This window comes from Gossypium raimondii, chromosome 8, assembly GCF_025698545.1.
Source record: "Gossypium raimondii isolate GPD5lz chromosome 8, ASM2569854v1, whole genome shotgun sequence".
NCBI classification, from domain to species: Eukaryota; Viridiplantae; Streptophyta; class Magnoliopsida; order Malvales; family Malvaceae; genus Gossypium; species Gossypium raimondii.
Window position 1 is genome coordinate 26414758 of NC_068572.1, and position 12531 is coordinate 26427288.

General features: G+C 30.8%; 1 protein-coding gene across 1 annotated transcript; it reads right to left on the reverse strand.

Moving 5' to 3' along the window:
- Positions 1-428: 428 nt before the first annotated feature.
- Positions 429-1002, reverse strand: LOC105791106 (homeobox-leucine zipper protein ATHB-6). Its single transcript, XM_052634809.1, has 2 exons — positions 655-1002; positions 429-545 (listed from the first exon to the last, which is right to left on the reverse strand). Exons 1-2 carry the CDS (start codon positions 1000-1002, stop codon positions 429-431), a joined length of 465 nt encoding a protein of 154 aa, XP_052490769.1.
- Positions 1003-12531: the final 11529 nt, after the last annotated feature.

A 12531-nucleotide genomic window follows, 5' to 3' on the forward strand; every position in this document is an offset into this window, starting at 1 on the left:
GTCTGTCTATAAATGAGGTCTTCACTCACTCTTCACCCTACAATCAAAGAGAATTTGGCCCCTTCTACCCACAATCAAATATTATATTTCATCCCCCTAAACCCTCCCTCTTGTTTCTCTCTATAATAGCCACACCCACCACAAAATCTGAACAAAGGGACACTAACGCATCCCCAATTTTACCGCCCATTCGTAATTTGGTTCACAAAGCTAATATTTAGAACAATATTTGATTTTTTCTTAAAGAAAAGAAAAGGTGAAAATTTTGACAAAAAAGCAGTAATGTTCTAAAGAAGCAACAGTTTGGTGGTGAGGCTAAAAGCGAAAGTCCAAAGCTCGACAATGCATCGAAAGGCACAGTAGACTTGGCTTTTGCATATATAATTCAAGATAATTTTCCCACCCTTCACTTCCAATTTATATGGTGATCATCCGTCCCTCCCTCCGACAAACAATCCAAATTTTCTTCTCATCGACTTCTTGATTTTTCTCTGAATCCAGTTCTTTGGTAGCCCGTCTTGAGACCCTTCACCACCAAGCACATGCTTCAATTGAATACAACAAACAAGATAACAAGTGACACTGCGCATGATGATTCTCCAAAATAACTTAAGATCCATTTACAGTCATTTCAGGTGAGGATTTTGGTGGTACCAAGGGACAGTCATCGCCACTTAATTGTCTATTGTCTGAGGGGCAATGCAAGCAATCTGAACAATTTCTAGGAGGTTCCTTCTCTCTATTAGCTTTAAGCATTGCATAATCTTTCTCCAACACCTTGGTCTTCCAACGAGCACGTCGGTTTTGGAACCAAATAGCCACTTGCCTTGGCTGTAACCCCAATTCTTCAGTTAACTTCACTTTTCTCTCTGGTTCTAACTTGTTTCCCACATCGAAATTCTTCTCTAAAGCCTTAACTTGATGCATAGATAAATGCCTTTTCTTCTCTGTTGCTTGACCACCTTCTTCTAAGTCGTCTTCTTCATCTAAACCATCTAACATAGCCCGGAATTCCTTCTTTGTAAATTTGGTGCTTCTTGAACTCTTATCCTCTGCATAATCAACTGAATTAAACACATCGAATTTGGGTTAAAGAAACATGAAATAAAGGTGGAATTTTCATGTGTGTACCTTTAGGTGAGAGATGGACATGAAAGCATCCAAGGAAGGTGAAGGATGAGCCTCTTCATGATTTGCAAACCAAAACCAAAGACTCGAGATGATATTTTTTAAGTTGTTTTTTGTGATGGAGAGAGGGGGGTGGGGGGCGGGGGTTTCAAACTTTCAAGCAGGTTTGCTGTTTTGATCTGTTTGGTTTTTTTGGGGAGGGCTTAATTGCAAAGAATGCTATATATTATGACACTCAAAGCTGACTGACAAAAGATAAATCATACATGTGTCTAAGCTCTTTACTTTCTATTACATTAAGCAGTAGCAGGCAGAGATTTTTATTATGTTTATTGATGATGGCAAGACTGATGTTGTCTTAGCTTCTATTTTTTATTGCTCCTAACAGTTCTAATTTCTTTGTATGCTTGACCTCCAGCTATATAGTTCTTGCTGTCCTAGCCTCTACCTCAGCATTCGTACTCGTGTTGGTGGCCTTGGTCGATATTTTCATAAGAGGTTTGTGGTGTGCTTGATTTATGATAAGCCTTCTAATATGCATTTGTGGTTGTTATAATTCGGTTCAAGTGAATTAAATGGTTGTTGGATGTGTTTGGGTATGGTTTATTGTTGATTTACATTTTTTCTATAATTTGTTGGGAAATGGCAGTGATGAGCTGTTATATTTGGTTGATGGTAGATGTTATAGATTTAAATATATGTAGAAATATAGAGTTTATGGCAAGGGATTATGTTTTTTCTTTAAAATATAAGGAAATGTTGTTTAAATATTACACATTGATATCGATTTGCATGAAAGAGATTGTAGTGAATATACATTATGAACAGGAGGAAATAATTCGTGCACCCCACCATTTTTTTCACAGTTCAAAATTATAAAAATAGAAATAAAAAATTTATAACATTGTCAAAATTTTTGTTTATATTGAAATAAAAAAGAAAACACACTTGATAGCAATTGAAGTATTTAAAACTCTTTTATATTTTAAAAAAGAGGCATCAACATTTATAAGAACATGATCAATATATTTTAAGTCATGGTAACTTTATAAAACATGATCAATATATTTTAAGTCATGGTAACTTTATAAAAACATATTATTAACTATGATCAATATATAACAAATACATGAAAGATGTTTTAAGTCATGGTAACTTTAATACATGATCAATATATTTAAAACTCTTTAAATACATGAAACATATTATAATTTAAAACTCTTTATAAATACATGATCAATATATGTATGTATTGGTAACTTAAATAATAAAAATATTTTATATTTTTACATGAAAGATAACCTAATAATATATAACAAACTCTTGCACCAATTGAAGTATTGTATTAACTATGATCAATATTTAAGTGCTACTTTAAAAAATTATTATTGGGCAATTATAATTAGCTTGATATGTATGTATGCACTTTTTAGTCATGGTAACTTTATGTGATCTTATGAAAATCTTGCATCTTTTGTAGTAGTGATCATATATTTGTGTGGCATTATTTTGTGTAGATGGATCGTAATCAACATCAAATGGCAATTGCCGGAGTTGTGGCTTCAGTTTTAGCTTTTGGGGCCCTTTGGATTAAAAAATTAGAAACTAGGAAGGAAATTGCTTCTCGCTCTCGTGTGAATCGAGATTATGAAAGAGAAAACTATATTAATAGTATTTTGTATAGTGGTGACCAGCATTGCATTGATATAATAAGGATGAGGCCGATCGCCTTTTTTAATTTATGTGATATTCTTAGTACGAATAATTTGCTACAATCGTCTAAATCTGTCGATATTAGGGAGCAAGTAGTTATATTTTTACATATAATTGGTCATAATATAAGGTTTCGAGTGATTGGATCTAGCTATTATAGATCAATTCAGACAGTTCACCATTACTTTAGGGTTGTATTGAGAGCTATTTTGAAATTGTATAGACTAGTTATTAGATTACCTGATGAGTCAACTCCTAGTGAAATTAGAAACAATCCAAGCTTTTATCCTTATTTTAAAGATTGTATTGGAGCATTAGATGGAACTCATATTCGTGCATCCGTTCCACTTAGCATGCAAGGAAGATTTCGTAGCCGTAAAGGGGGGACGACACAAAATATATTGGCTACCATTACATTTGATTTGAAATTTGCCTATGTTCTAGCTGGTTGGGAAGGTAGTGCACATGATTCTTGTATTTTAAGTGATGCACTTTCACGCCCAAGAGGATTAAGAATTCCAGAAGGTAATATTTATCACAAATAGTTCCAGTAAGCTCATAGTTTATCAGTATTAATTACGTATTGTAAAATTGTAGGTAAATATTATCTTGCTGATGCTGGATATGGCATCCGAATTGGATGTATTACCCCATATCTTGGTGTCTGATATCATTTAAAAGAGTTTGGTGCTGAAGGGCCTGAAAATGCAAAGGAACTCTTTAATCTTCGACATTCATCATTACGGATCACTGTTGAACGTGTTTTTGGGATTTTGAAGAAACGGTTTCGTGTATTAGATGCTGAACCATTTTGGAATTTTCAAACTCAAGTAGATATAGTTTTGGCTTGCTGTATCATTCATAATCATATAATGGGAGTTGATCCTAGTGATTTATTTAGTCAAGGATTATACGAGGAGTCTGAGTTTGATTCGATAATACAAACTCTCACGGAGCGAGAAGAAAGACAAGAAGCAAGAGAATGGTCTGCTAAGAGAGATGAGATTGCAGAAACTATGTGGACTGATTATATGGCTAGAAATATTAGGTACATTTAGGGCTTAGGGTTATTATTTCTATGTTATGTATGTTTTAGACTGATGTTGTTTTTTTTTTTGTAAATGTTGGTTGGATAATAACATTGTCAAATTTTAGATTGTTGGATTTTGATATATGTCTTGAATTTGTTAGATATTGATTATGTTTTAACATTGTCGGATATTGAATTGATTATTATGTTTTAAGCTTGTTGGATATTGAAATTATTGACAATGACAATTATTTAATGTAGAATGGGTAAGGGCAACAAAGAAGGGACCTCCAAGCAATTCAGGTGGACAAAACCGATGGAACATGTTTTCCTTGAAATTCTAGCAGAGGAGGCTCGAAAAGGAAATAAGCCTTCTAATACTTTCAAATCAGTTTCTATTAATCGAGTTGCCGATGCCATTTCTTCTAGATTCCAAGTCCAATGCGATCTGAAGCACGTGGAAAATCATTTGAGGACGAAAAAAGCCGAAGGCGATTATATGCAAAATTGAGGTGAAAGTAGTTTTGGATGGGATGATAACATGAAAATGATCACATGTGATAGAGCGACATACGATGCAACAATGATGGTAATATATGTATATATATGTTAAGTATATTTCAATTGTTTTTACTTGTTATTCTAATTGTGTATAATATCCAACAGCACACAAGAAGTATGAACCATTTTGAATAAAAGCATTGATCATTATGATGAAATGGTCGTGGTTGTTGGCAAAGATATGACAACAGGGAGTTTTGCGAACATTTCTTGACATAGATTTGGATGATGGTAATGAAGATTCAATGCACTGTAGATCATGACAATGAAGAGGCTGAAGAGGTAATAACAAATGTATCTTCATCTGGCACATCCAAACGTAAAAGAAAAAGTGGTCAAGAAAGTCTCGTTGATGAACAAATTAAATTTGTGGGTGAGCAACTTGACGAAATTGCTAATGCTTTGAAACAATTTACTGCCGACAAGACAGTACAACTTTACGAACAAGTGATGTCGATGGAGGAAGAAGGATTTGATGATGACTTCTTGTGTTCTGTGTTTGATTATCTAGGGAGTCATGAATCAGAGGCCAAAATGTTTTTTGTTAAAAGTAAGAAGCATAGAAAAATTTGGCTTCAAAAATTTTCTCAGGGTTGAAGATATTGATACTTTTATGTGGTGTAATATTATGCACTTGGACAATGTTGTTACTATGTGGTGTACTACTAATTATGTATTTGAATAATATTATTTCTAGTACTCATTATGGTTTCAAAGCAATTTATAATTATTCAATATTCTTACTAGTATTCATTGTGGATAATATTTTTCAATTTATAACGATCAATATTGTAGCTTATTATTGAGTATTATTATAAATAAATCATTACAATATATGTAAAAACAATTTAAAATATAAAATTTATTAATATATATTAATATATGTAAAAACAACTTTTCCGAAAAATATTTTGAAAATCATCAAACAATGAAAATATTTTACAGATTCAATCAAACACCGTAAAATATTTTCCAAGAAGTCATTTTACGAAAAGTAAAACATTTTCCGAAATCATTTTACGGAAAACATTTTACTGCCAATCAAACAGACCCTTAGTTTAAAGGTGTTAATTGATTAAAGAAACATAAGTGCATGGTCTTAATGGATAAATTACCCGTTCTTAATATGGTAGACAGTTTAAGTTTTATTTTCTTTTATTTTTATAAGTTTTATATGTTTTTTTATTATTAAAATAAAGAAAAGAAAAGAAAAGGTTAAAAATAAGAAAACATAATGTTTTCTTCTCCATTTGTTTTGTTCATCACCAAACCTCCATGGAAACATATTCAAGGCTTGGCCATGATTATATCCTTGCATGTTAAGCTATTTTTTACTCGTTTCTAATAATTTTTATGTTTTTGAGATCATTGCAATTAGGTCCAGCTAGCCCGTACCTTCGTTTGTGAAACTGTTAAAGATTTTGAATGTTGCCATTGATGAACCTTTATGATTTTAGATGTTAAATGATGAATTTAAATTATTAGTTGTTATTTATAAGTATTTTGTTAAGTAATTTTTGATGAATTTATCGATTAGGGACTAAATTATTGACATAGTAAAAGTATAAGGATTTGATGTGAAATTGTTGCAAATATGGGCTGTAATGGAAGCTATTAACATTTGGATGATATGGGTTTTCAATAAAATTGGTTTATTTGCATGATTAGGATATAGGGACTAAAGTGAATAAAAATGAAAAGTTGAGGGTAATTTTGTAAAAATGTCAAAAATGACTAAATTGCATAAAATGAAGTGGCTTTGCTGTCTAAATTAATGAATTGAATGAAATTGTTAATTTAGATCAACAGCGAGTTGAAAATTGAGGAAAAGAGTAAATTACCAAATAACCTCCGTACTTAGTCATTGCTGCAAATTAGCCACGTAAGTTTGTATGATTAAATAATGTTTTAATGTTATATTGATTTATATGATAATGAGTTATTTGCCATGTATCTAAATGATGTAAATCCTAAAACACCCCTAACCCGTATCCGTCACCCGAATAGGGTTACAGAGCATTACCAGAGATTACAATTCAAAAAAATCAAAAAATTAAATCATATATTTCACAACATCAATCATAGCAAACTCCATTAATAACATACATATTGTCCCTTATATAAGCCCTCGAGGCCCTAAAAACATATTAAAAGCAAATTGGGACTAAATCAAGAACATATAGAATAAAATCACATAGATTCATCAACGGAAACATTCAATATCTTTAACAGTTTCAAAATCGAAGGTACGAGCTAACTGAACCTAGTTCCAACGATCTCAAAAACATAAAAAATTATTAGAAACGGGGCTAAAATCACATACTAATCTAGCTTGTGAAGTTGTCAAAACCTCAAAGCTTAAAAATGACTTCTTCCCCCATTTTCAAATTGGTGGAGAAGAATTGTAAAAGATGATAATGGATTTTGGTTTAATTTAATTTAATTTAATTACCAAATTACCATTCCATCCATGACTAATAATTAAATAAAACACCAAATCAATGCCCATAATTATCCACTAATTCCATAAAGGGTTTATTTACCATTTAAGTTCATTTCTCTTTATTCATTAAGCCATTTAACCACTCAAATCAAACAGTGATCAAATTTTACACCTTCGACGATTAGTCCTTTTTAGTTAAATAACAATCGAAACATCGAAATTTCTTAACGAAACTTTAATAAAACCTTAATGACACTTTGTAAATATTTATAAAAATATTAACAACTCGGTTTATAGAAACGAGATCCCGATACCTCATTTTCTAAAACCATTTAACTTTAGGGTCTTACCACTTGAACTTAATTAATCATTCGAATAGCATAAATTACCATATCAAAAACCTTTTAAAAACCATAAGTGACTCGTAAATATTCGTGAATAATATTTACAAACTTACTCATCAAATTTGTGGCCCCGAATTTACTGTTTCCGACACCACTGAAAAACGGGTTGTTACAACTCTCCCCCTTACGAAATTTTCAGCCTCGAAATTTCTCACCTGTTATAGCTATCAAGTCGAGTCTTTATTCCACCTTTACAATGGTAATGCATAGATAAATCAATCATAACTCATCTCGATTCAGATTCGTAAAAAAAGTCATATTATAATTTGATACTATATCTAAACTTTACTAAACAACTATGATGTTTTCATGTCATCACTTTATCATTTGTAAAATAACTATTTAGTTACTTTTATAAAAATATTTACTATATATAAAATATTTATAAAAATTTCACTGATCAAATTTTACACCGTCTACAATTTAGTCATTTTTAGTTAAATAACTATCGAAACATCAAAATTTCTTAACGAAATTGTAATACAACCTTAATGACACTCTGTAAATATTTATAAAAATATTTACAGCTCGCTTTATAGAAATGAGATCCCGATACCTCATTTTCTAAAACCATTTGACTTTAGGGTCTTACCACTTTAAATTAATCAATCATTCGAACAACATAAATTACTGTATCAGAAACCTTTTAAAAACCATAAGTGACTCGTAAATATTCGTAAAAAATATTTACAAACTTACTCGTCAAATTTCAGGCCCCAAATCTTCTATTTTCGACACCACTGAAAAACGGGTTGTTACAACTCTGCCCCTTACGAAATTTTCATCCTCAAAATTTCTCACCTGTTATAGCTATCAAGTCGAGTCTTTATTCCACCTTTACAATGTTAATGCATAGATAAATCAATCATAACTCATCTCGATTTAGAACTCGTAAAAAAGGCATATTAAACTTGATACTATATCTAAACTTTACTGAACAACTATGATGTTTTCATGTCATCACTTTATCATTCGTAGTACAACTATTGAAAAATTTCCAACAATCATCTGTCGAAACATAATCGAAAGAAAACTCAGATTATCAGATTGCAAGCACATTAGACAATTCATAGCGCTTAGCTAAAGTTCAAAATTTTCACAACAGACTTTAATCGATGTTTCCAATGCATCTACATATGTAACTTTTAACTGATGAACATTCCATTTCACGTAAAGCTTCAAATAATATTATTTAAACATAAATGTGATAGCTGTAACTATCAAGACAACTTTAACCCATAATATCTTTTCCTGATTATAACTGATCTGATAGATATAATTCTGTGTCATATATTCTAGAATATGAATTCTTCATTCAGACTATCTATCTATTTACCTGTGAATCCATAAAATTTATTCCCGAATCGAGAAATAAGCTCGAATATAAACAACATACCTAACTTATCAAATGAATAACCCGTTCTGACTAACATGATTGCGTCGATCTATCAATCGAATAATAACATTTCAGAATAATTCTTTCTTCTTGTTGTCAAGATAATCCAGATATACCATCTATCATAATTCCCTCAGAATACTAATCAAATATCTCTACAAACTGCATTAACTCAAATGAAACATAACATCCCGTTTTAACTCGTTGACATAAATCGAGATTACTTGAGGAATGAGAACTAATATACAAGTTTAAGCTCGATCTTCCACCGTCTACACTTTTACCATTACCTATGCATTTCATGAAAGCTAGAAATGGGATATATAATGAAACAATTTCGATTATTAACATTGAAGCTTTGAATTATATCGAAGCCGTGACCATCAAATGAATTAAAAGCATAGTGCTATAATGAAATCGGCATTACAATCATATAGATAGAACAATACCTCAAATATCAATAGTGTAATCTGAGAGAAAAGAGAAAAATCGAATGTAGTCCTAATAACGACTAGTACAGTAATACAACCTCTATTATCTGAGATCTATGTCACCGTGCTCCCATGATCGAACCAAGAATTATAACTGTAATAAATGTAATTACCTTCGGCCAATGAATATCCTTTACAAATTAACCATGTTTGATAGATTAAAAAATAAGAATGATAAGAAAACCGAGATAATGAAATCCAAGATGTGGAGGTCTACTGAATTTTCGAGAATACAACCCATATTGAATGATAAAGAGATTGATGATACCCCAGAGAAAATCTAGAAGAAGAATATCGCTCATACACACTGACTAAATTGCATATATATAATTCAGAGCATCAACCAGTAGAAGAAATCAAATAACATCATATGGGTCTTATTGTTGAATCTCCTACCGAACATAATAGAATAGAATGTCAAAGAAAAATATAGCATTGTCGATCATAATCAAGGAGACTAACAATACTTTCGTCTAACATTATGATTAACTAGCATTCTCTTACGATAAGAATCACATTTGAAGATGAACAATTGCATATATCTCTGAGAATAAAAGAACATATACAATACCCAGAGGAGATCACTGTAAGATACTCAACCATAATAGCTACATTTAGATATATGTGTAGTTCAAACACTATCCCGCTAACTACTAAAGTCATCGATGATCTCACATTATTCCATTTCACTTGAGAAATCAATTCAGAAGAAATTTCGTTTAACCTATTCCTTAAATATCATACTTGATGAAGTTGATTAATCGTGATTAACTTCTTCTTTAAGAGCGACGTTCCGTATCCCGAATGATCTTGAGAAAAATCTGATATCTCATCTAGAACTGTTTTTAATATTGAATTACACTTACTATCAAGTCTTGAATTATAATTTTATAGTAATTTAAGATATTCAAATCTATAGATAAACAATATTTTTTTATTTTAAATTATTCTTAACTTTAACACAAAAAAAATATTATTATATTAAAACTAAATAAAAATTTTGGATAGAATGTTTGATAAAATATTGAATTACACTTTATATATTTTCTTAATTATACTTCACTATAATCATATACATATAGTGTAGCAATTTAAAGTTACAATTAAGGAAAGCATTCCAATGTGGCACAATCGAGAAACTACCATTTGGCATGTTAATTATTTGCCACATGTATTTATTGACTAAGGTTTTGTTGATACAAAGTACAAAAAGGGAGGAAGACAAAGAGGAGATCAGGGTGGGGTAAAGGAGACCAATCCACTTGTAAAGGCCGAGTGCCGAAGTAAGGAAAAGGGCACAAGCTGATTGAGAAGAAAATTATGGAAAAAATTTAGTTTAAAAAAGGTTTTTTGTCACAACGAAAAATTAAAATTTTGAAAATCGAGTCAGGTTGTGATATTTATAACAATAAACTTTTCTCGAAAAGTACCTGTACTTTGTGTGAGCCAGATCCTAGACATTCCTAGCTTTCAACCAGATGACCTTCTCCACTATTCTCGTACCACAGATTACTTCAAGTGTGGAGTCGAACAATCAAGAAGCAAATACAAAGCCAACAATCTTTGACTTTTGGTAGGAAAGTAATTCTCACTCAATAGAAATTGATAGAATTGTTATTCTCAGAAAAATAGAATTTATACTTAGAAAATAAATTCTCACTATTTTCGGGAAGAATAACAATTTCTCAAAGTTCTGTATTTTTAGCTATACTAGTGCCATCTATTTATAGGGAGAGATAGGAGAATCGTAGTTGAATTAGTATAATACAAATAATACTTATTTGATAGAAAAACTAGTCACCTAGTTTAATATACTAGGGTTGTCACTCCTCATATGTCTTATGAGGGGTTTTGGGACTGTATTGTATTGGGCCTTTCCAATATTAGGAGAGGGGGGCGGCACACCCAACACTTTATAATTTAATCCAACCCAATACTTATTTTTTATTTCTCAAAATAAATATTATTTATTAAATTAAATTAATTAATTTTCTCAATTAAATAATTTTCTCAACTCAATTCTAATCCCGTTAAAGTTGTAGAAACTTTATAGTAAAAAAAATTATGAGAAAATATATTTAATTTCCATATTCAAGATATTCACAATGATTAATTAATTTAATTTCATTTTGAACTTAAATTATTTGATTAAATAATAATTCAAAAGGCTTAAATTAATTCTCAAGTCATTTTCCTACTTAGTGAAAAAACACATTCATTTCTGAATGTGACCCATTTATCTAACCTTATCATTTCCATCCATTTCTGTTCAATTAATTTCTTATGCAATTCATTTTTTATTTCAATGAGCTATCAAAGGGACCGATTGTACATATATTATTAGGGCTCAAATGATTTATAATTAAATTATAACTTTTCACCTATTAATAAGTCATTTTACTATAGTATCGTGACTGAGCTTTTCCCTATTGCATACCATTACGAAAGTTACTTGACCAGTGCTCATCCAATGACCTTGTCATAAGTGTATTACCTTCATATGATATCCTTAATATCTTTGTGATAAACTCGTTCTCCCAAAATGATTCTATTTTATCTCATGGTAATTATTACATCTTCCTTCATGAAAAGTCAATTACTATCAAATAGTAAGTAAGTCATTTATCACAAAGACAAATGGCTCGTGACCACGTTTACTTTTCATCTATCAAGTAATGTCAATGAGAGGATATCATTTACCCATTTCTTGGACTATGGATTCCATTATTTTGAATGATACTACATATTGCAAATATCATATACCCAACACATCAACTTTCGATTCCTTAGCTATTTGAACTTAGACTTTTACTTACATCAAAGTATATGACTCACACATACATAGTCCATCATCCACACAGGATTAAGGTATGCCACACTATGAACATCACAAGTGAATAAATCTATAAACAGACTCAGTATCTATTCTACTTGGGTCCTGTCCAATGTATTATCAGTCTAGTCAATCACATATATGTCTCTATTTTTTGGGAATCATCCACTTCGATGCTCAAGAAAAAGCATCTCCCCAATTGGACTTGAAGGACAACATATTAGTCTTTCAATTGGTTTGCTCATTTCCGATTAGACTAATGATATGTTTAGGTTCATTTACTAATATAAGTTGTCTTTTTGTATTACGATCCAACCACATAATACTACTTAGTATTAGTTAAACATTAGATAACTAGTGAGTCAATATTTGTTTCCATTTTGCTTTGCATGAAAAAATATTAAGGATAATATACAAAGGTTATTAATGTAATTAATGGATATTTTTATTAAACCAATTTGTTCGAAAAATAAAAGTGTACATATGTCACACCCCGAAACGTTAAGTTAAGGTTATAATGGAAATTTTGGGG